The following is a 22489-nucleotide window of genomic DNA, read 5'->3' as shown; positions in this document are numbered from 1 at the left end:
GTTCGTATCATTTGTGTTAGCTGATTATTTTAGCATGAGATGAATTGTCTGAGGAGAATTATTAAAGTATGAGTCTTATGGATGGACTCGAGAACAGATAATGTATTAGTGTAGGAAACTTGAGCCTGCCATTGAAGGGCACAACTTTATACATCTATGAAGCATTTATGCTGCTGAACACCATCATTTTATGTCTTTAAAGAACACATAATTCACCTAGACATATAGTCCCTACTTTTGACTATATATTAAAAAACCCCCGAAATCTATTGTGGGCACAGAACAACACCACTGAGGGACTGTCTTCTTGTGATTAAAATTACTGCACAATCAAGACATGCCATTTTCTTTCTATCAAATAGTTATTTTAAAATGCCTTCCAGTCAAATGATATATAACCATCTGTATGGGAATTCTGTTTTTACTTTGACAGCAGTTTATAATTTCTTTCAAAGATCTTGAAAGATACATCTGTAATCCATGTTTATTAGTTATTGAAAGTCCTGTTACTTTTAAAGGATTATGAAGATGATTTTGATGATGATGAAGACAAAAGTGGTGAAGAAAGAGATGCAGAAGAAAACCTGAGAGAGATTCCATTTTCCAGAACATCAGAAATTGAAGAAATTCAAAGAGCTATTAGTGCAGAAAATGATAGAATTTGTACTTCACTGCCAAAGAAAATTGAAAATGAAAAAAAGGAACCAATCATGGGTGTGTGACTAGATATGTCTGTTTTTTATTAAATGTATGAGTAGCACATACAACTTATGAGTAAACAGGCCACTTTTTCTAGAAAAAGTCTGCCTAAAGGCAGAAATCTGGTCCTCTGCATGAGTCACTTAGGTTTGTGGGTAAGGACTGTAACGTTCACATTGCTTAAGAATGATTCAGAGGCATTACTAATCATTTAAAATGTGAAGTATAAAAATGTGCAGACTGACATTTAATATGTCTTATTTTGGGTAAGAGGAGGATATGAGAGTCTGGATTTTGAAAACTGGAGGAGTGCTAGAACAGTTCGGGGCTTCCGGTGACATTAATTCGCTTTTTTCTTTTTAAGCAAAGTTGAAGCTGCTGCTCTAGATGGAAAGGCGAGAGAAATACAGATACTACTTAAATATATAGTTCTATATTACTTTTTAAATGCAGGTTTTTTCTGCAGTGTGACTATGGAATTGTTGTCTTATACTCAGTTTTCTGATACCTGTGGGTGCCAGATCTACTTAGTTCACCAGCTACAGCTGTGGTTCCCCTTTGCACTCTCCACTCGTGAACAGAAGTATTGAATCATTGTGTAAAAGAATCTTAAATAGCTTTTTACTCTAGTTCATACAAAGTTAGTACGGTCATGGAAGAATAGCATGGAGTTTCTGTAAGTCTTTAAAGTATCAATAGATTTTTGGTTAAGTAGCCACTGCAAGTCAGAATCAGTATACTGTAATATGAATTTCTTCTTGCAGAAGTTTTATGCAATTATTATTATTTTTCTAATAAATAATATGGAATCAAGAAAAGAATTGCATTAATGCTATAGATGTAATGAACAGGATGGAATTCTAATACAGAATCAGATTTTTAAATTCTGAATTGTAGCACTTAGTGCTTTATTGAGGATTACAAACACAGTTTTTTGATGAAGTTTTGATTTCATTTGGTTAAAATGGTTGTTACCATTCTGGTAATAATTTTTAGAAGTTTAAAGCGTTTTACATGTATTATCTAAAAAGGCAGTCTTCCTCTGAGGAAGCGGAGCACCATTGGTCCTGACTGAAAGTTGGATATTGAGGTCAATTAGCTACCACCTAGCCAGGAAAGGGAGTAAAATCAACATGACATCGGATACTGTAGTTGCTCCATTAGCTGTGGCTTTTTAAGCAACAGTTTTCAGTGTTCTGCTTATTCATCCAAGGGCATCAGTTAAGTTTGTGTTGATGAGGTTCACAAGCTGTTGTGATGTAATCTTATTTAGAGGTGTAGCATGTGCATGGTGTAGTCTGCATGAAGTTGGTATGATTTTTAGAATTGGTCGTAGAGCATTTTACTGTACACAGGGGAGCAAGGGACTTGTGAATGGCAGGAGAAAGAAAGAGGCACTTTCTGCATCATAGTAGTCTAAAATAAAAATTACAATGGTCAGTCATTTTGAATTGATTGATAAGGGACCATATTAAGGGAAAAATGCTGTCTGACTACTGAAGCTAAGAAGCCTATTGTACTAATAACTGTGCTAGAGCACGCTGTGTAGTGTGCAAACTAGTAACTTTTAGTAGCTGTGTCGTAATAAATCTGTTGCTTTAGAGACTTACTGCTTTACATTTTAATGCACTGTAAAGTGTGAATTATAACACTAACAATGTTTTACAATGTCACAGAAAGGCAATACCCTTCTGTCAGAAATGCTTTTTGTGGAATATTCATGGATTTTCAAATGGCAAACCAACGACAAAGTAGCCGAAGTATGGCTAGTAAGCAGAAGTAAGTATATTTTAAATAATCCACACAAAATGGCAACTCACTATGTGAGATGTAATTTTCTTCGTTATATTTCAAATATGTGAAGTTTCTAAACTTGAGGATTTTAGAGTCAAATATTAATTAGTTCTTAAGTAAATATAATTTACAGGCTTTGCTACATGTCATTTTATAACAGAAATTTATATCTCAGTTTACATGTATCATTTTATTACAGAATGAGTTGCCAGGTTTGTAATTTCTTTGTATGATTCTCCAGTCACTTAATTAGATATTGACTTAGAGTACTAAAGAGCAAGCCCTTTAGCTGCTTTCAGGGCTCTGCAGAATGGTAATTTCTTGAAATAATCAAGACTCTATATGGTACATACTGTTGCCAAAATAGCATGTTCCCTTTCGGGGATAACACCAGTTGGTGTAAAAACATGTTATTACTGATCTAAAATTGATCTAGATTTGAGACATTGAAGACAGCTCTGTACTAAAGAAACAAATTGATGCCTGTTTCCTGTGGAACTTGCCAGGAGCTCCATATTTATCTGAAGCACTGTATATAACTCCAAGTTTCTGTTACATCAATTGGATGCATAAAGCAGGAATATTAAATTTTATTGGTAATACTAGATTCCACTGCTTCGTGGCTGCACATCAGTGGCTAATCTTCACATGAGGGAGATTTTATTGTCTAGGCTGTCTAATTCACCTTGTTTAAATTTATACGCCCAAATCTTACATGAGTTCATTGTCTAGATCTCCTATCTAGACAGTGGAGAGAGATTAGGAAATTCAGGAAGGCAGCTCTCTGAAGAACTGGCTTCTGAAATGTTTGTCAGCCTCTACTGATTATATACTAAGACTGATTATGACTATGTATATAACTTTGTGTCCATACTAACAACATACATAGCCTGGTGAAGATGAGTAGCGTTGTCAAGGAAGGAGAAAGGTTTTGTGGAATTTAATGCTCTGATAATACGCTGCTGCCAGTAAATAGACTGAAAGTGTCCCATAAATGAGCTGTGGCACCTTGGAGTTGGAAGTATTAGTAATGAGGCTCATTAGTTTATTTTAATGATTTGTCTGCACGTATCGTTAAGATTTGTAACTAGGAAGCAACTTTTCATGCATTTGAATTAGATGTCTTCAATTTGTGCCTCAGTGTTTGTGAAGAGGTGGTGTATTAGGAAGTAGAAGTAAAAATAAAAATGTAGGTAAGAAAATGCAATCGATGTCATTAAGTAGCAAAAAGGAGATCTGAAAATTTTCCCTATGCATGAAGAAAAATCCAGCCTAATATATTTGAGGAGCAATTCCAGCTCATGTTCCTCTAGTCTATTTCCTTTTCAGATTTTTTAGTTGCCAAGAAATCGGTATGATAGCAAGAGCATGGAATTAACTTGTAAACTGACATGTGGCGGTTAACTTGTAAAATAAAATAATATCTTAACAGTTTTATGTCATGTGTAAATTGTGAGAAAGATTAACGGGGTTTTCATTATCCGTACATCCATACAAGTGGAGCGGTAGGAATCTCTTTGTAGTTGATGATAATAAGTAACATCACATAAATGTTTTTAGCATCTTGTTAAATAAGATACAGTATATCAAGATAGACTTGTTTTCCAATTAAGAATTGAAATAAAGTTTTATTTGGGAGCAAAGATGGAAAAAGTAAGACTTGAGGTAGGCAGAAAGTAAAAGGATTGAGGGAAGCTGGATGAGGCACTTAGGTTATTTTTCTGTTGTTCCAGAAAGGGAATTTAAGGATTTGCCATTTAATAGGACAAAGAGATTCAGGTATCTCAAATACTATACAATGTGCTAATCTTATTCTAAACAAAAAATACAAGTGGAAAACCACATAGTCTACCTCAGTCCTGAGTACTCATTTTCATACAATTTACATCAAGTGCAATAGTTCAGTAACTAATGTTCTTTGGAGGCCTACTTTTTGGGGAAGAGGTCAGTATTCATGCCCACAAGTCAGGAATCAGCAACAAATTAACTTCATATATATTTGAAATAGATTTTAGGACTGTTGCTATTTTTATCTGTTTCTCTGATGACATAAAGAGGTACAAATTCAGGCAGTCTGTTACCAATGGAGGTCATTCAAAATATATTTCAGTAAGGCTAACAAACCAGGGTATTATAGATGATCTTTATAAAGCAGGTGCACATATAGGTGATGGAAGGTAATAAAATGGGTTTAGGAGAATTAGCCACCATCCTAACTATAGGAAGAAAATCACATTCATCTGTTACCTCACAGAACAGCTTTTGACTACTTAAGCAAGATGGTGGTGCTAGGCTTTGAAAGTTTGGGATTGTTTTATGATAAACCGCATAAGTTTGCCACTTGCAACCAGTATTGCATTTTCAAATCTAATAATTATCTCAGTGTAATGTTGAATGAGAATTCCTAACAGTATTATATGTACTTGTATTGATATATTTTTATCTATTAATTACTTTTGGTACAGCTTCAATTTGCATAGATCAGTGGTTTGTTAGATCTCTGATACTGTACAAAATCAGGTTGTTTTTATTTTGGAATACCAAACACTTGGTCTTAACCATTTTTTTGTTTCTTTTCTGTAATTCATTCTAAAGAAAACGGAGTTCAGAACTTCTCCCACTAATTGATCTGGACTTCTCAGTTAGTTTTTCTTTACTGGATTTGCCTCCTGTAAATGAGTACGACATGTATATCAGGAATTTTGGTAAAATGAACACTAAGCAGGTGGGTAGCAAATATGTAGTAATGTGTAAATTCTGAAAGTGCTGACTGCCGTTGTGGAAAATAATTTTCCTTACAAAAGAAAGTTTCTAAAGCTAATAGAACGGTAAAGTAATACATTACTATTTTTCACCTCTAAGCTTTAAGTACTATAAAGCGATATAAAAGCTTTTTGGCCAGACAGGCCATTTCCTTTCTGAGTTAGAAGAGGACACTTTTGTGTTCCTTCCCCATATTCTAACACGCTTCCTGTATGTTTGTGGCATGCTGTCCCAGGTATGCTGGGCTTAGTGTTCACACATAATGTAGGATATCCTGTATTTTTGCAGTAGGTCCACCACTGTTGTGTGAAATGTGGTGAAATATGCATGCGCAAAATAGTGACACTGTCTGCAGTATGCTTAGGTCTGAATTTACAAACAGAAGAGGTTGAACACATCAGTTTTAAAATGACTGTTTAAGTTCTATTCAGCTATGTGCTGTCATTCTTAGCTGTGTCACCTCTATATTGATCACTTTATCTTTCTACTTTAGGCATATGTTCAGTGTAATGAGGACAATCTTGAGAGAGACATTCAGACTGAGAAAATTGAGACATTGGAGAAATGGACACAGCATCCAGGAGAAAGCGCGCTTGTATCTGGAGGTGAAGAACATTTTAATCTTATTCATTTATGAATGTATGCATGTAAACTTTCTCTTTTGAACCCATTAATTGTCAGAATTTGTAATGTGGCAGGCTGCATCTGGTATTGCTATAGGCACTCTAAATCCCCTTTTGGAGGGGGTGGAGAATAAATGGCAGAAATAGTTTCTTCTTCTGGATTACTCTTTCTGTTGGCAGCAGATACGATTCCCCAGCAGATTTTGTTCTTCAGTACTGTTCTTTCTGCTGAAGAGAAAGAATGCCACTCTCCTGCATAAAAATTACATTGTTCTTTTGTTTTTTTTTAATTGATTGCCTTTTGAAGCTTCAAGTTTGGTTTTGTGTTTTGTTTTTTCTTAGGTCCCATAAACAGCCAGGACATGTCAGTGAATGGAACTCTGACGCCTAAAACTGATTCACAAAGATTAGCAAATTTCCTCCGGTCTGCTTGCCAGGTACACTTATGTATTTAATGACCCTATGAGTTATGTGCACTGGTATACAGTGTGATAGATCACTTACAGTACTTGTCCTGACTAAGCTAAATAAATTACTTAAATAATACATATTATCAGTGAGATTCATCTCTCTGCAAAGGAATGGAACCAGAGCTGTGCAATTTTACGTCTGTAAAGTCATATTTGCAAAAATATAAGATTAACAAGAGAGCTGATAAAGGTTTATTAAATTAATCTGCATACTTTAGAAAGCTACAAATAACAAAGCTGAACGATAAGATGACCCTTTTATTTCTATAAATGTAATTATGTTTGAAAGGTGATTGCTGTTTTGCTAGAGGAAGATCAAGTTGCAACACAACCCAGGTGGAAACTAAGACCTCGACAAACCAGTCTGTCTATTAGTGATAGCTGTTTCCAGTTAAATACTAACCAGCCATTCCTCTGTGGTAAGGGAACTTTACATCTTCTAGTACACTGTGTGAACTCTTCTTCCTTGCGGAAAATACCATGCTCTTTGTTGTGACTGAAGTGCAAACAGCACATACCAGGATGATGTAAAGCCTACTTTTCTTTTAATTGTGCTAATCATGCTCTAACTCTTTGCAGATTGGTTCCACATAGGGAACATCGGAGCATCCTAGGTGCTGTGAAACCAGAAATGTAGGCAGTGATTAGCATGATATAGGGGTATATCATATATGGATGTAGTTTCTGTTGAAAGGCCATCCCAAGCGGTGTCATTTCATTTAGGTTCTTTATGCTGACAGTAGAGTCAAAGTTGCAAATAAAGCAAAGTTATTAAACAGGGAGAATATAGCCTGATATATTCAAACTGCAGTTATCTTCCACATATAAACAGTAGATGTTCAGATGTAAAGAAAAATGAAAGATAAAACATCTGTAATTATGTTAGGAAGACCTATTATAACATGAAACCGTATGTATTCTAACATGAACATGTGAGATGAAGCAGAAAAAGCCTGGCCTGTGCTGTTTCCTGTTTGAGACTTAGCTTAATTTTCAGTCTGTATGCTGACGTCAGATCAGATTGGCTTGCTTATGCCCAGAATAATTATTCTATTAACTTCCTGGCTCTCTTCCTTTTTGCTTTCTACTTGCTTCTAATTTTTTTCATTCATTCTCTTGTCCTTTTTTTCTTGTATAGCATCAAAAGCCACCCACTGTTAATGGAAGTGTCTTCATAATTACATCTTAGCTTCTTTGGTTGTTGCTATAGCAGCTAAATATGCTTTTTCATCTGCAGTGAGTTTACTTTTTATTTATTTCTTTTCTTTCTTAATTTTTTTAATGGTTTAGGCCGAAAAATATCCTGCCTATATGTCTCTCAAGTACAGAGGCAGTTGCTACTTTCTGTTCATGGATTACCTGAAAAAGCAGGTGGTGTTTTACTGAACAGAAAGAGCATCATATGCGTTTGGAACATCTGGCAGCCCTCCAGTCCTCAGAAAGTTTTAACATGTGACTCAGAGGTATGTTTTAATAACATTTTATAGTTGCACATTGAATAACTGGCTTTATGTATTTTATTCTCTTGTCCTGCTGCAAGGTATGCTATCTTTTGAGATACACGTTTGAGCCTACTGAGCAAAACACTATTCTCATTCTGTTTTGTGCTCTAGTACTAGAATGTTGTGATGGTCATAGCGGTTTGGGGTTTTGGTTGGTTTTGGTTTTTTGTTGTTTTTTTTTAATTTTGACCCCATTTCATGGTTGAAGAGTGAGTGGAAGTAAACCAGCTGGTTCAGATGTTGTCAAGAACTTCTCTCTACCCATCACAATCACACACTTGAATCACCCCCTTCAGCTTTGTGGCAGTAGATGCAGATTACACAATTGTCTTGAAAAGGGAAAGCCTACTGAAACTCTGGTATCCTACTTCCATTTATAGAACCATAGAATCATAGAATCGTTAAGGTTGGAAAAGACCCTTAAGATCATTGAGTCCAACCGCTAACCTATCACTGCCCAATCCACCACTAAACCATATCCTCAAGCACCACATCTACCCTTCTTTTAAATACCTCCAGGGATGGAGACGCAACCACCTCCCTGGGCAGCCTCTTCCAATGCCTGACAACCCTTTCAGTGAAGAAGTTCTTCCTCATATCCAACCTAAACTTCCCCTGGCGCAGCTTGAGGCCATTTCGTCTCGTCCTATCGCTTGTTACTAGGGAGAAGAGACCGACCCCTGCCTCACTACACCCTCCTTTCAGGGAGTTGTAGAGAGCGATAAGGTCTCCCCTCAGCCTCCTCTTCTCCACACTAAAGAACCCCAGCTCCCTCAGCCACTCCTCATAAGACTTGTTGTCTTGACCCTTCACCAACTTTGTTGCCCTTCTCTGGACACGCTCCAGCACCTCAATGTCCTTCTTGTCCTGAGGGGCCCAAACATGAACACAGTATTCAAGGTGCGGCCTCACCAGTGCCGAGTACAGGGGCACGATCACTTCCCTAAATAACAATTTTAAATAAATTGTCCTTCTGTCACAAACACCTGTAATCTGTCTTTTCTGGATTTGTGTGCCTAGGAAGAACAAACATATTTCAGGCTTATCAAATCAGTGGCCTTTATCAAGATATCAACTATGCATATTTTTACTGCTTAACAGGTGGTATGTTGCTGCTTTAGTCCCAATAAAACAACATTAGTTTTTGCTGGAACAATAGATGGTTCGTTATTGTTGTGGGATCTTCGAGAAGACTCAAGAATGCACCCTCATATGACGATCGGTGAAACTGACTGGACATTTAGAGTTCCAACATTTTCTACTGGTTAGTATCCATGCATTCTGATTAGTCATACTGTGGGCAGTGAAACAATTCCTCTACTAATTTGCCTAAGGATGGTCTTTCTCAGTAGCCTAGTTTAGCCAGTTCAGAGATTATATTTAGTCTAGTAAAAATTGCCAGGCAGTAATAGCTGTTAAGAAATGTAAGCCAGCTCAGTAAGTATCAAGCAGTGAGAACAGAAGAAAAGAAGAGAAAGAGAGAAAAGAGGTGGACTACTCAACTACTCCCTTAATATAACCTACATTAAACACACAAAATGTATTTTAAAAAAATCAAAGTAGTTTAAGACTATAAAACAGTTTTTTGAACATCATTTGAAGGTCACAATCTGTACAAATTGTCCCCTAAGTCTGATGTTTCCGTAAGGTTGCATGCAAGATACATATCCAAGTGTATACATGCATAACCTCTGTTAGAATCAGTGCAGTGCTACTCTGTGGGATCTAGAGAGCTATTCATCTCATCCTAATGTAAATATATGATATGGTTAGCTGGACTGATTGTTTTGATTAGTTTTAGTTCACTTACAGATATTTTACAGCTGTATTTTGTGTAGATACCATTTTAAGTGTCTTAATTTTTGGTCTGAATCTCACCCTCATGCATTTCTAAAATTCCACCTATGTAACTTTATCACTTCTGGATTCTATCTAGATACACTAAGAGCTGAGTAAGGATTGTGGTTTTTCGTTGCCAATTTACCAGTTACTGTAGCAGTATACGATCTAGGAATTTCTCATATTTTCATTACATATACAACTGTCTTTTTGTGGTACTGTTGGTTCAGCATATATGAATAATTTTGGGGATCATTTAGTTGGAAACAAGTAGTGTATGAAGGTCAAGTGTCAGAGGTGGTCTATATAATGGAGTAAGTTGAATTCTAACTTCCGTAGTCAGTAGTCGGTCATTTTAGTCTTTTGTTGATGGGATTCTGAAGCTGTGACTAAACTTTGGGGCCCAAAAGCTCTCTGGTTCGATATCTCTAGAAATGCATCAATTGCATGTGGGAGCAAAACCTGGACATATGTTTTTCTGTCATTCAGCTTATCACACGGGCAAAATCTCTAGCACTGGGGCCAGGTGGGAGCCATGGCATGCTCTTGCCAGGTTCTTAATGGCAGGAAAGCACAGCTACAAATAATAATGTGGAATTAATCTGTTGCATTGTTTGGATATGGCCTAAATTAGTGTTGCATATGTATTGAGAAGCCAGAAGGAAGTCTACTTTTCAAATGTGCTTGTGGGTGACCTTTTATCCTTTGACATTTTCTTGTCATTGCATTTCTCTTTTTTTCTACACTTCTGATCCCTTAGTGTATGATCAAAATAACATAGGCTTTTGTAAATTTTTGTAAATCGATGGACGACAAATTCAAATGTTACAGAAGTTTATTTAGGGCCTATAACTGACATGCTAGAAGATTCAATCCAAAGTACATTTGAATCAGCATATGAGATCCTTACAGTTTTATGGATCTGATGGAGATGAATGGATCTTTATGCCTATTACTGATATTTGTCATTGCAAATTTAAAGAGAGGAGCAAGTCATTAACCTCATTGAAGTTTTCAATGTATGTAATTGTACGTTGAGAGATTGGGAATGAGGTATACATACCAGCAGTCTGACCCTTGATTCATCTCAATCTTAATTATAAATTGGTGCCATTTTTGGGGTACTGTATTGTACCCCAGGGTGAAAAATAACACATAGCAATATTTTAAAAATAATTTTATTATTGCAAAATAAGCCTTTATGTATTTTTTCCTTTTTTTGTGTGCAGGTGCTACCATTTAACTTGCACTGAGGTATTATTATTTTTCAAAAAAAGTCACCGCAAACATGCACAAAAAGTCCTTTTTGGTTCACAGGTGTATCTAATTTCAGTAGCCATGTGAAAATAAGAATTAATTGGCTGTTGATAGACTTATTTTTTTGTAGTAGATCTAAAATCTCCATCTTGTGTTGCACAATGGGCTAGTACTCAAATGTATGTGTACACTTTCATGTAGATGCTTATGTAAGCAAGCATTTTTAATGCTGTATACTTAAGAAGCTTTATGCCTTTAGTCTGAAATGAGATTATGTTCAGTGCACAGACCAAGTCCAGTAATCAAGAGTATCTGACAAAGACTGCATATTGAAATTGCTCTAAAAATACATTTATTTAAAAATATTATTAAAGGGTAAGTACATATTTTCTTGTGGTGAATTGGTTTTTTCAGTGTAGTTACTTTTTCTTTAAATAATACTCTGTAAGGGTAATTTTTCTTCAATTTTGCCTTTTCTATAGTAAGCAGTGATTTATTTCTACCTCTGTTGTTTATGGAGCTTGAAATTAACATAATTCTTTTCACGGTAATCCTGAAATGGCAGATTTCAATGAAATGCCTGGTACAGTGGCATAAATGGTGCAGCAGTCATTTGGAAAACAAGAAGTAAATACAAATGGTGAAACATTGATTTATCTAGTAGTATTTTGTTAATTTAGGAAACAGTTTGCAGTATTGGATTTGAGACATTTACATTTTGCCGTTCTTTTTTGTAATCATCATTCTGTTTGTTGTTGTGGTGAAAATAACAGTGTTCACCTTTCGTTGTCCTTAATTACAGATGGCATTCTAAACTCAGTAAACCACACCTCTCCTATTCTAGCAGTGGAACCTGTCTCAACCTCTCTCTACACTGATCAAAATTATGGACTCTCAGGCCTCTCTCATCAGGAGGGTATGTAAGCTGCTCTTTAAAGCATCAAGACATCTGAGTCTTTCTTTAGGTATCTAGTGAAACAAATATATCATAGCCAAAATCCAGTTTATATTACCAACTGCGTACAGCATTCATGTTTATTTTCTGCTCTCGTTTTTATGTAATGTTCATTCAGTGCAGTTTCACATCAAATGTGGGTGCATGCTCATTATAACGTCTATTTTCAAGACAATATTTTGTTCTTCCATCACAGAATCACAGGTTGGAAGGGACCTCAGGGATCAACTAGTCCAACCTTCCAATGATAAAACAAGTTATCACTCAAAAACTGCCTTTAGAGAAGCCTTTGTGCTTCTGTAATGTCCTATCTAAACCACCTATCTAAAAAAGTGGAGCAACTTGCTTATATCTGAAAGGATTAAAATATGTGTCTGTACTTTGTTCTTCTTGTACATTTTGCCTAATTTTTATATGACCCACCTTCGCAAAGAACCTTTAATCTTCAAGCCCCCAAATTCTCAAGCAGTGTGCTAGAGGAAACTCTGTTACTTCCATTGGAGGTGTTCACTTTGAAATCCATAGTAGTCCAAAGAAATGTGCTGCATTTTGCGGGTTTTACAAGATTTTATCTACTGCACTTTATGTTCTGTTCCAAAGTCCATGCAGAATCCAGACATTTTAAAAGATGTAGCCAGAGAACATCTGACTGTGTAGTAGGATGAACTGAAATTACTTGTTTCATGCCTTTTTCTTCTTTGGTAGAATTAGGGCACTTCCTATTTTTATGCAGCTGAGGGGATCGTAAAAGTTTCAGAGAATGTATTAACCTAGGAAATGTTTTAAATCCTTTGATATTGTTCAGGATGAAGGTCAGAGTGTGAATATAAATTGTTGTTATTCCTCCCATAGAAATGTCAGGCCCTCCATTTCAGATAGCTTCAATGGATGAAGATGGAATCCTCAATATGTGGGTGAGTAATATATGTATGAAAAGAGAGAGCATGACATGTTGGAATAATAAAATAATACTTCAAATATAGCAGCCCAAATCCAGGATTTCTGATGTGAATTGCCTCCCTGGAAAGTACAGCAACACTTGCTATTCTGTTGGAATTCGCAAAAATTTTGCCCTGACTCCCTAAACCCATGTTGTTATCCTTAGGCAAAATCATTACCGGTGCATGAATTCATGAAAAGAGGCAATCATCAGTTCTGCTTCATAGGAATATGTTCACACATTTCTATTAATAGAATAATAAACCTCACTCTTCTTTTACCACCTACTTTATTTTATTTGAATCACAGTGGTGTCAGAGACTGTACTGAATGTATGTGGGAAATTACATTCATCATTTATATAAAATAAATGTTCAAGAGGCAAAAAGTGAAAAAAGGGTGAGATTACCCTGCCTAAAATATGACGGGCAGGTGAGCACCATGTCTGTTGCTCTTAATTACTGTTCTGAGAAGTCTTCTGTCTATCAGATGTTTTCAGTCTTTTTCTGGCAGCTTTGCCTCAGCTGCTGAACCTGTTTGCATCTGAACTGATCTTGCTTGAGGAACTGAATGGCTCACTGTATAATAAGGGGATAAAATTATTTCCTTTCTGTATCACTAGTTAAGTCCCTTAAAACTCTAAATAACTTCAGTAGCAACAGATTCAGGCCAGCTGATCTACTCTTTCTATTTCATGTAAAATGAAAAGCACAGGAAATGTGTTATAATTCCTTATATGGGGGTTTAGGTCGTTTTTTGGTGACTGACCAAACCAACAAGATGCCAACTAGCAATTAAGTAAGTGTAGAATGTAATTTCCATATTCTGCTTTCCAGCAGGGAACATCCAGCAGGTATGAAGCTGTTCTTAGCATTGCAGACATTGATGGGGGTAGAGAATTTGCCTGTAATCATTGTAATGTTAGACCTACCTATCTAAACGTTCCTTTAGAGTTATGTCATGTGTTAGTACAATTAGCTAAAAAACTTCAAAGTCTGGTAAATATTTATTGCTTATTAATGTTAAATATTGACTTTCCAGGTAGTTGTTGAATTACAAAAAGTGGATTTAGCTGGTTCACAAACTGATTTAGGTGAGTACTGTACATTGGAAGTTAGAAGGGAGAGGAAGAGTTAGTGATGACAAAAAATAGTTTATAAGAAGGCAAAATTACTGAGGAAAAGATTCATTCTGAATAGGACATGTATCTGATAACTGGGGATATTTTTTAGGCATTGTGAGAGTTATTTTCACTGCTAGCTGAATCTCATCTGCTAATTCTGTATTGGTAATTGCCACCACAGGCAACCACATATCTCATAATGCCAAAGCAGATTCCTGTGTCCTCAACAGCTTTTTTTCAAAGAATATGAGATTTTATGTCCTCCTCAGTCCTCCTTTCCTTAGTTTAACCAATCTGTTATAATGCTTTTGTTGGTGCCTATGTCTCCATTTTGATAGTTGTCCTGGAAGTTCTCTTTTGGGTAAGGTACTTAATTTAGTGTGAGAAAAAAGTTTATTTGAAAAAAGTAAAGAACCAAGCCCGCTGAGGCCTTTTTGAGTTATGTGAATGAAGAAAATGACATTTTTTGTTCGTTGAACAAATTTAGACTTACATATTTACCTAACTGGAAAAGGCTGTGCTTAAAATCCTGATACATTTTTAAAATACGTGTATAAACAATAAAGTAATGCTAACAAACTAGAATTTTTGATTAATTTTCTAATTTTTAAGCTCATGTGCAATGTCTGGCTATATTAAGCTGCTAAAGCTGGGTGTTATGTCTGTCGAGAGGTACATTTTAAAGCTATGGTCGTGTGTTGATACAGTTTTACTGCCACCAGCATTCATTTTTTTCCTCTTCAAAAAATTGTTGCGTTCAAAGGATTTGAATTATATTATTCTCTACTAACAAGTAATATAGACCAACTTTATAGAAGCATTTTTACAGTCTCTCATTACTATTAATTAATTGTCAAAGATCCAAATGACATAATTGTGCATTTTCACCATTGATAGAATTGGGTTTTATAGGATGATATTACAGGATGTTATATGCATACTGTAAAACTAAAACATATAATCATGTTGCCCTTTCTCTGTCCTCTTTCTTTGATTTCTGTCAAAGATTACAACTCTTCAGATTTGAATTCTGAAGTAAATAATTCTAAATGATGTTAGGATTCTTACATATTAAAAGCTGTATCTACAATAAACAATTTAATTATGAAGTATCCTTTTACTTATTAGCTTAGGTTTTAATTTGATGATAGCACTTCCTTAATGCAAAGTGCTTAAATCAGTTTAAATAATTATTTTATATAATTTTAGGTTTAATTCCTGGAGGGAAAGTGAAGTTAGTACATAGCTCTACTATGGAGTTGAATAACAGGTAAGAAAACAGGGGCATTTAGATTTTACAGGTGTATTTCGCAAAGCTAATTTTTCCTATACTGTATTAATCTGCTGTTATGTAAGGTATATTTAACAACACTTTCATTAGTTGTTGGAGGTTTTCTTAATATACACTTCTTCCTAGAGCTAGTCATAGACATTTTAGATCAAGAGCTTCTGTACGTACTTGCGTAGCTTTAGGAGACAAGTTCCTGTATTTATGTCATCTTTTACCTTTATGTTTTTCCTAGCCTTTTCCCAAAGGATGTGCGCCAGAGAATGCCCCAGACAGTGACTATGAAATTTCTGTCTTCTAATCCTAATCACTTCATTGTTGGAACAAACATTGTGAGTAATGTGCTGAAATTCATCTTGTTATTTTTTGTTTTGGAAGCTGCCCCATTTACTTGGAATTTTACCAGTAGACTGTATATAAAATTTATATTTTGAGACCGTTATTAAAAACTGTTAGGTAGTAAAAGTTGTTAGCTACTGAGGATCTTTTAAGGTAGCAGCTCTGTGAATTATTTAACTTCTTTTTGTAATACTGATAATGCGAATTTTGTTTTGCTTTGTTTAATTCATTTTCTTTATATTGTTCATAGGGGCTGGTAGGCCATGGTACGAGACATGATTTAAAAGTTCTTCCAAAGCTATTCAGACCTAAGGAGAGCGGACTGAGATCAATAAGCATCAACACAATTGATTTCTTCCCTTTTGGAAAGCCACTATTTTTGGTATGAAAGCATTTTAATATAATAAGAGTTTCATTTTTTAAAATTACTTGCTGAAGGAGGATTTCTAATTTGACATATTTAACTAGATGTGATAGTTTATTTACCTCACTAGTTCCAGTCTGCCGTGAAGGGTGACAACAAATCTTGTGTCCTAGTGTTCAAACTTTGCCTATGTAAGAGGCGGACCATCTGGCTCACAGAAACAAATGGCAATCTCACTTCAGCCATATGATTTATTCTTTGTTTTTACTGAAGTTCAGCAATGCAAGCAGGTTTTCTGCTGTTAGTGAAGCCTCAGCTGTTTCTCACTCTTATCATACATGTCTTACTGACATAATCATTTTGGAGACAAAATATGTGTGTTGCTGTGAAATAAAGGTCTGTGGGGCAGCTCTGGGCGTTCTCTGCTTTCCTTTCCTCTCCACGTCAGGTGTACCCTTGGGGTATCCCTGGCAGGGTACCATGTGGTCAGGTGTGTTCAAGTCTGCCCACAGCAGTTCATGTTGACACACCCGCTGTTTTCATTTGTCTCACTTGTGGAAGTTTATTCAAAGCAAGGTGAATCTAACATTGGTAGGACTTTCCATCTGCTTGTCCTTGCAGATATTTGTACTTGATCCTCTCTTAAAAATGCTTTCTTTCTAAATTTGCCATGATTTACATGACTTAATTGGATTTGCCTCAGGTATAAATTAATGTGTTTGGCTACAGTGTATGTATTTTGTGTCTTTGTTCTTACCTTTTCCCCAAATGCATTTATTTAGAGTGATACTGACTTCTACAAGTTTGTATCTGCAGAGTCCTTTTAAATGTAAGCACAATGCAGACTCAGTGTAAAAAGTCATCATAATCTGAAAATTCTAGGAAGTCTTCCTGATGTAGAGGTGGCCCAGGGTAGTAAGAATAAGTTATTTTCTGTTGTCATAGAATAGTTTCTTTTGTACCTAGATTAGAGCAAACTTGTAAATGTTACACTAGGCAAGACAAAGGTGATAAGAAAATATCCGGAAGCAGTGATATCTGTCTGGTTTTGGATTTAGTTGCTTATTATGAAGCAGTTTAATATCATTATACTGTTAAGCGCAGCCTGTCCTACTGAAAGCCTATTCTTGGTTTTACAGACTACAAGTGTCACTAAGCAGCCATCTGTATTGGTGTCTAGGCTCTGACCTCGCCCCGATTCAGACTACTGTCAAGTTGTGCTGGATCATAGTATTATTGAAGTTGATAGTTTGACAAGTTTTTTAAAAACAGGAAGTTAGGACTTCATCCTAGGATTAGTGGATTAGATTAGTATCTCAGTACAGAGTTACTGCTTTTGAACTCAAAATTACATTAAAAGTTAAAATCTGCATAGTCTATAGAGTGAGATATGGGATATGTACCACATGAGTCAGATAACTAATTTTATTTATACGTTTGATATTCTCAAGAACTGAATTGTAGTTTTCGTCCTGCTTAGTTTGTTTTGTCCTCAGGAAGTATTTTCTTTTTGACTATGATGTAGGTTGGCTGTTCAGATGGAAGTATTAGATTACATCAAATGACATCAGAGTACCCCCTCATGCAGTGGAATGACAGCACAAATGGCCAGCCAATTATTGCCCTGCAGTGGGCTTTAACAAGACCCGCTGTGTTTTTTGTCCTGGATGCATCATCCAATATTTACGTTTGGGATCTTCTGGAAAATGATTTGTTGCCTGTGGCAAAGCAGGCTGTTCCATCAGAGAAGTAAGTACATCACGTTATTTTTAACAAAATATTAAAACTATTATTATTTTCATTTTGATTAGAGCTTAGATTGGGGTTTTTTGCTTGACATCAAATGTTCATTAGAATTTGCTTTTCTAACTGTATTTTTTAAAGTGTTGGAGGTGTAGAAAGAGACTACAGCAAGCTAAATTTTAGTTTATCCTTACATACTTATTTTATATAGTCTGATAAAGCAGAAATAATGTTAGTATAAATCAGAATCAGGCATAGTGTTATCAGTTGGGACAGATGTCTCTATGTGGAGCAGTTGCTGTTTATACGAAGAGAAAAATTTTGTTCCCACTATAATCACTGGGCTGCTTAAGTTCAAAGTTAGCATTGCTAGATCAGGATCACCCTTAAAATAGGCAAGATGACGGACAAAATTTTTAAATGCCTATATATAGTATGGTTACCAATATAAAGAAATATACTTGTCATAAAGTAAACAAGAATATTTTTGTTCAGCATATACTCACCAATACTCACTACTGTTCCTATTGTCAGTATAGAGATCTGGGTATCCTGTAGATTGATGCAGAAAAGGAGTTTAATTTAGCATTCCTGAACTATAGTCTTGAGGATTGTCTTTCCTCCCTGATGGGAGCCCTACTGGGAGACTCTGTCTTCCCTAGGCTTAAGTTAGTCTTGGTGAATATCCCTCTAACTTGAAGTTTTCTTTGTGGCCTTGTAAACTATAGCAAAGTGCTGCTAGTTTTGGGAGAAAATAATATACTTTTTAAAGTTGCTACACTGTACTGGAAAATACCATAAAAATAGTTCATTTTTATAAGCATGAAATAATTTTTTACATCATGATTAAAATTGATGATGGAATCCGTGAACAGGGGAAGAATTCCCTGTTACGTTCACATTCAATGATTGCAACTGGTGAAAAGCTAAAGAACGTGCTGGGACTTGAAATAGTGAGGAATATCACACTGTAATGAGCAGAAAAAAGGAACCTTTTGGTTAACTATAAGTAACCTCCTAAAAACACATTGAAAACACCTGTTTCTAGTAATTTTGCCTCAATTGAAAACACACCCTGTTCTTTTAATTTCAGCATTGTAACTATGGCTCTACTGGGAGAACCAGAAAAAAAGAATGGATTGTTAGGCATTGCGCTGGCCAAAGAATCTGGAGAGGTGGACATTCAATATGTAAAGAAGAAGTGGGCAGTACCTCAGCCTGAGGAATCTGAAAAACTACATTTGCTTTTATTGCAGTCTTTTTAGAAACAGTACACCTGTCTGGGTGTACAAATTATTGCAAAATATTTAGATTGGTTTTGACTCCAATTAAAAGATTTGTAATGTAATTTTGTATTTGTATGTAACTTGTATATATTTTAAAGAATATCAGTACAGTATTTCAGCTGAAACCATATATTTTATCACAAAAATGGCAAAACTAAATTTAGCATCATTGTACTCAAAAAGATGATGAGCTGTATTTCATTATTGAAAGTACTCTAGCTGTATATATTTTTTAAAACTTACTAAAAATATAGTCCTATAAATTACACTGCTCTTTCTCATTATTTTGCTCTGAAGTAAAAGATAGCAGTCCTTTGGTGAGTATGAAGTTGTGCCTCTGTATAAGCAACCTGAGTGTATGGAGACTTCTACCTCTGGGACTTGTACACACTAACACTTGGAAGGCTTTCTTATATCCACCTAAAACCATTATGCAAACGTATCAGAATACATATTTGCATCGCATGATATCTCACTTCTGATTTGGACCCTGAAACTTTGCAAAAGGAACACCTGACGAACTTGCATTGTCCTGGTATGTACACTACCTGTTTGGATCAAACTATGTAAACAATATGCTTGTGAGATTTACTGAAATTCTAAATACTTTGGGATTTCTGATGTAAAACAGAAAAGACTGACCTGTTTAATGCTGCCAATCATTCCCAAAGCTCTTGTAGTGGGGAAGAGGATAGTTGTCTATAACATTATTCCAATTTTTGTACACTATTGGTAAAGTTTGGACCAAGACCAACCACAGAAAATGTCTTTTAAGTTTTGTAGCCTAACAACTTCTGATTTAAAGATGATGAGGAAAACCATGATTAAGTGAGCACAGATTCAGGGGAAAAAAGGACAGCTGGAAAGCAGTGTGTTCAGAATTTAGTGAACATATATTTAAGGTATGTACCGTCTCCCTCTAAAGTAGACTGGAACAATTTGTAAAGTCTAATTAATTTGTTGCAAACTTTTTCCTATGTAAATTGAGCAAACTCAAAATGGCCACATGATGGTGCCAAGTCACAGCAGTAAAAAATGAGTAAACAGCATGCACCACTTTGGGAATGAATTTGTGGTAGTCCATTGCACGTTCCCTTTTCCTCAGAAGCAGCGGCTGCAGTCGGGAGAGCCTGATGAGCTATCGGAGGGATGCATATTTCAGAGCCCATTCTCACTATTCTAGTTCACTGGTCAGCCATAGGTTTTTTTATGGGCATAAACAGAAATGACTCTCCTCTTCATTGTTGGGTTTATACAGTAATAATATACACTACAAGTTAAATTAGAATAGCTTTAGTAATTCAGATAAAGAACAAATGGCAGGTACCTTTTTGCAATAAGGTAGCAGGGCGTCACTATGGAGAGTCATAGAAAAAAAACCAAATGTAAATCTCTCTCTCTCTGCCTCTCAGAGACACACAAGCATACCACCACTCTCTGCCTCCCCAATATAAGACCAAAATGAAGCTTTGAAATTCTACTAGTCTTCTGAAAGAAATCTCATCCTTATTATGGTTTCATCACTTTCAGGACTTACCATCCTCAGTTTTCTTACAGCAGCCACGTCTGCACATGGAAACTGTAAACAAAGGGTTGGGTTTTTTCTGCCTAGTGCAGTGTACAGTGGTGGTTGGTTTTTTTTTCCAGTATGCAAAAAGACAAAAATAGTGTCAACCTTTACGCAGAAGTACCTGTTGCCACTTTTCAGCTGCTCTCGATATGTGTGCTTGAATTCAAAGATCCAAATATTTTAGGCCAGTTATGATTGTCCTGCCTGGAGAGTTGCCTGTGAGTTGTTTCCCACACTGGGCCTGTGTTTCTTGCCTAAAAGATGAGTTTTCTTTCTTGAACTGCAAACTAATGTAATAATATAAATACATCCTGTGCTGACAGTTCCTGTTATAGGAACATGAGGGAAAAACGTGTAGAAGTTGCTGCTCTTTTGCATGTTCTCTTACTGAGTAAACGCAGACTGCTGGAGTGACACTCCGTGTAATCTTAGCAGTTGGGCATATCAATGTACCCGTTTTTGAGCATATATCTGACCAGAAGAATGGGACGTATCAGTAGGCTGCAATAAAGAAAAGTATTCCGTGCATAAGGACTTAAAAAACTGTTTCAAACAAAAAAATATTTTCATTAGCTACTTCTAATGTTTGTCAAGTTTGTGTTGTTAATATAAGGTGTTGGGTTTTGCTCATGTTACATAAGTAAACAACATGATGCTGTATATGAAAGAAAAAAGTTCAATTAATTCCAAATTATTTTAATATCCATATCATTTTTACTGGTAAATCTGATATGTGTGCATATACACGCATATTCTACTAAATGATCTTTATATAGGACGTAAACATGACTATGTGTAAAACATTTAAAATAGTCCTAATAATATATATCTTTTTCTTTTTCCACCTGTGGGCAATTTCAGAATCAGTATTCTTAACAGAATGATCTGTAGTTAAAATTGACTGACCCATGTAATAGAAACTTACCATTGAAATTATATAAAAGTTGAATCACTATCCACCCACCCATATTAATAACTTCTATAAAAAATATCCTCTTGTTCTTAAGCCAACAAATCCTGGCAGCAAGGTTGAAAAATTCTAAATATGCAAAATGCCAGAAAGTTTTGGATAAACTTCTGCTTTTATTTTCTACTTTATGAACGTGCTTTGAAAGCCTTTTCTATTTAGAACATAAATATTAATACTGTTTTCATTGGATTTTGTCATCTCACAGATGGGGAAATGAAGTTTTCAGTAGCTGAATAATAAGTTAAATGAGGAACAGGATTCTTGAATCAGATGGCTGATTTCTCACAACTGTTTAGAAATGCTTTTATTAACCTGTCAGCCTAATTTGCAGTAGAGCTTGGGAGAACAGGAATAGCGCGATTTTTCTTTTGTACCAGCACAGTTCTTTTTAATTGTACTGAAGGTGACCATCCTACCCAATGCAATTTTTCCTTAATTAATGATAGCTGTCATTTATTTAAGATGTGTTGAAGGATACAGGAGCATGGTAGCTTCCATAGCAATGAGGGAATATTCTGATCGCTGGAATATTTTTAGCAAAACACAATTAAATCTTTAAAATAGTTATTCTTTAAAAAGACAGATGTCTTTTTCCTGATGGAGTCCATCTAGGTTTGTTCTAGGTGTAGAAATTGGCTGGACTAAAGCAAATGCTGAAGTGCCAGTGGACTGCACAGACTGTTGGAATAGGCCTATCTGTAAAATTCACTTAGGAAGTAACCAGAATTTGGTCATCAGTGGTTGCATCAGCTAACATTTTTACTAGCAGTTCCTGCAGGTTACAGGAAGTATATCAGTAGAAATCCTCTTACCCTAATTCCTGGTGTGGGCCTTTCCATGCATTATTCAGATGGCTATAGGAGGGCCTTCACCTTGATGTTACAATGTAGGAAGTGGAGATTTAAGTGCTGCTCTGTGGAAACCAAGCAGCATGTGAAATAATTTATCCTTTTTTTTTAATGCTA

At 35.7% G+C, this 22489-nt stretch overlaps 1 protein-coding gene across 2 annotated transcripts in view; it reads left to right on the top strand.

Annotated features, from left to right (window-relative positions):
• DYNC2I1 (dynein 2 intermediate chain 1) overlaps nt 1-19250 on the top strand; it is a 33453-nt gene extending 14203 nt beyond the window's left edge. Inside the window, exons 9-24 of one of the 2 annotated variants that reach the window (XM_064445012.1) lie at nt 519-714; nt 2376-2478; nt 5089-5218; nt 5750-5861; nt 6222-6316; nt 6639-6768; nt 7640-7812; nt 8953-9115; nt 11750-11863; nt 12755-12816; nt 13883-13934; nt 15174-15234; nt 15488-15584; nt 15842-15973; nt 17481-17704; nt 18792-19250. In XM_064445012.1, the coding sequence (XP_064301082.1) occupies nt 519-714; nt 2376-2478; nt 5089-5218; nt 5750-5861; nt 6222-6316; nt 6639-6768; nt 7640-7812; nt 8953-9115; nt 11750-11863; nt 12755-12816; nt 13883-13934; nt 15174-15234; nt 15488-15584; nt 15842-15973; nt 17481-17704; nt 18792-18963 (2016 nt within the window). In that variant the 3' untranslated portion in view covers nt 18964-19250. Of the gene's footprint in view, nt 1-518; nt 715-2375; nt 2479-5088; nt 5219-5749; nt 5862-6221; nt 6317-6638; nt 6769-7639; nt 7813-8952; nt 9116-11749; nt 11864-12754; nt 12817-13882; nt 13935-15173; nt 15235-15487; nt 15585-15841; nt 15974-17480; nt 17705-18791 lie in introns of those variants that run through there. The other variant, XR_010371787.1, reaches the window with a different exon arrangement.
• The last annotated feature ends 3239 nt before the right edge of the window (nt 19251-22489 follow it).

Source organism: Phalacrocorax carbo, chromosome 2 (assembly GCF_963921805.1).
Source record: "Phalacrocorax carbo chromosome 2, bPhaCar2.1, whole genome shotgun sequence".
Taxonomy (NCBI): Eukaryota; Metazoa; Chordata; class Aves; order Suliformes; family Phalacrocoracidae; genus Phalacrocorax; species Phalacrocorax carbo.
This window is presented reverse-complemented; position numbering and strand designations above follow the sequence as displayed.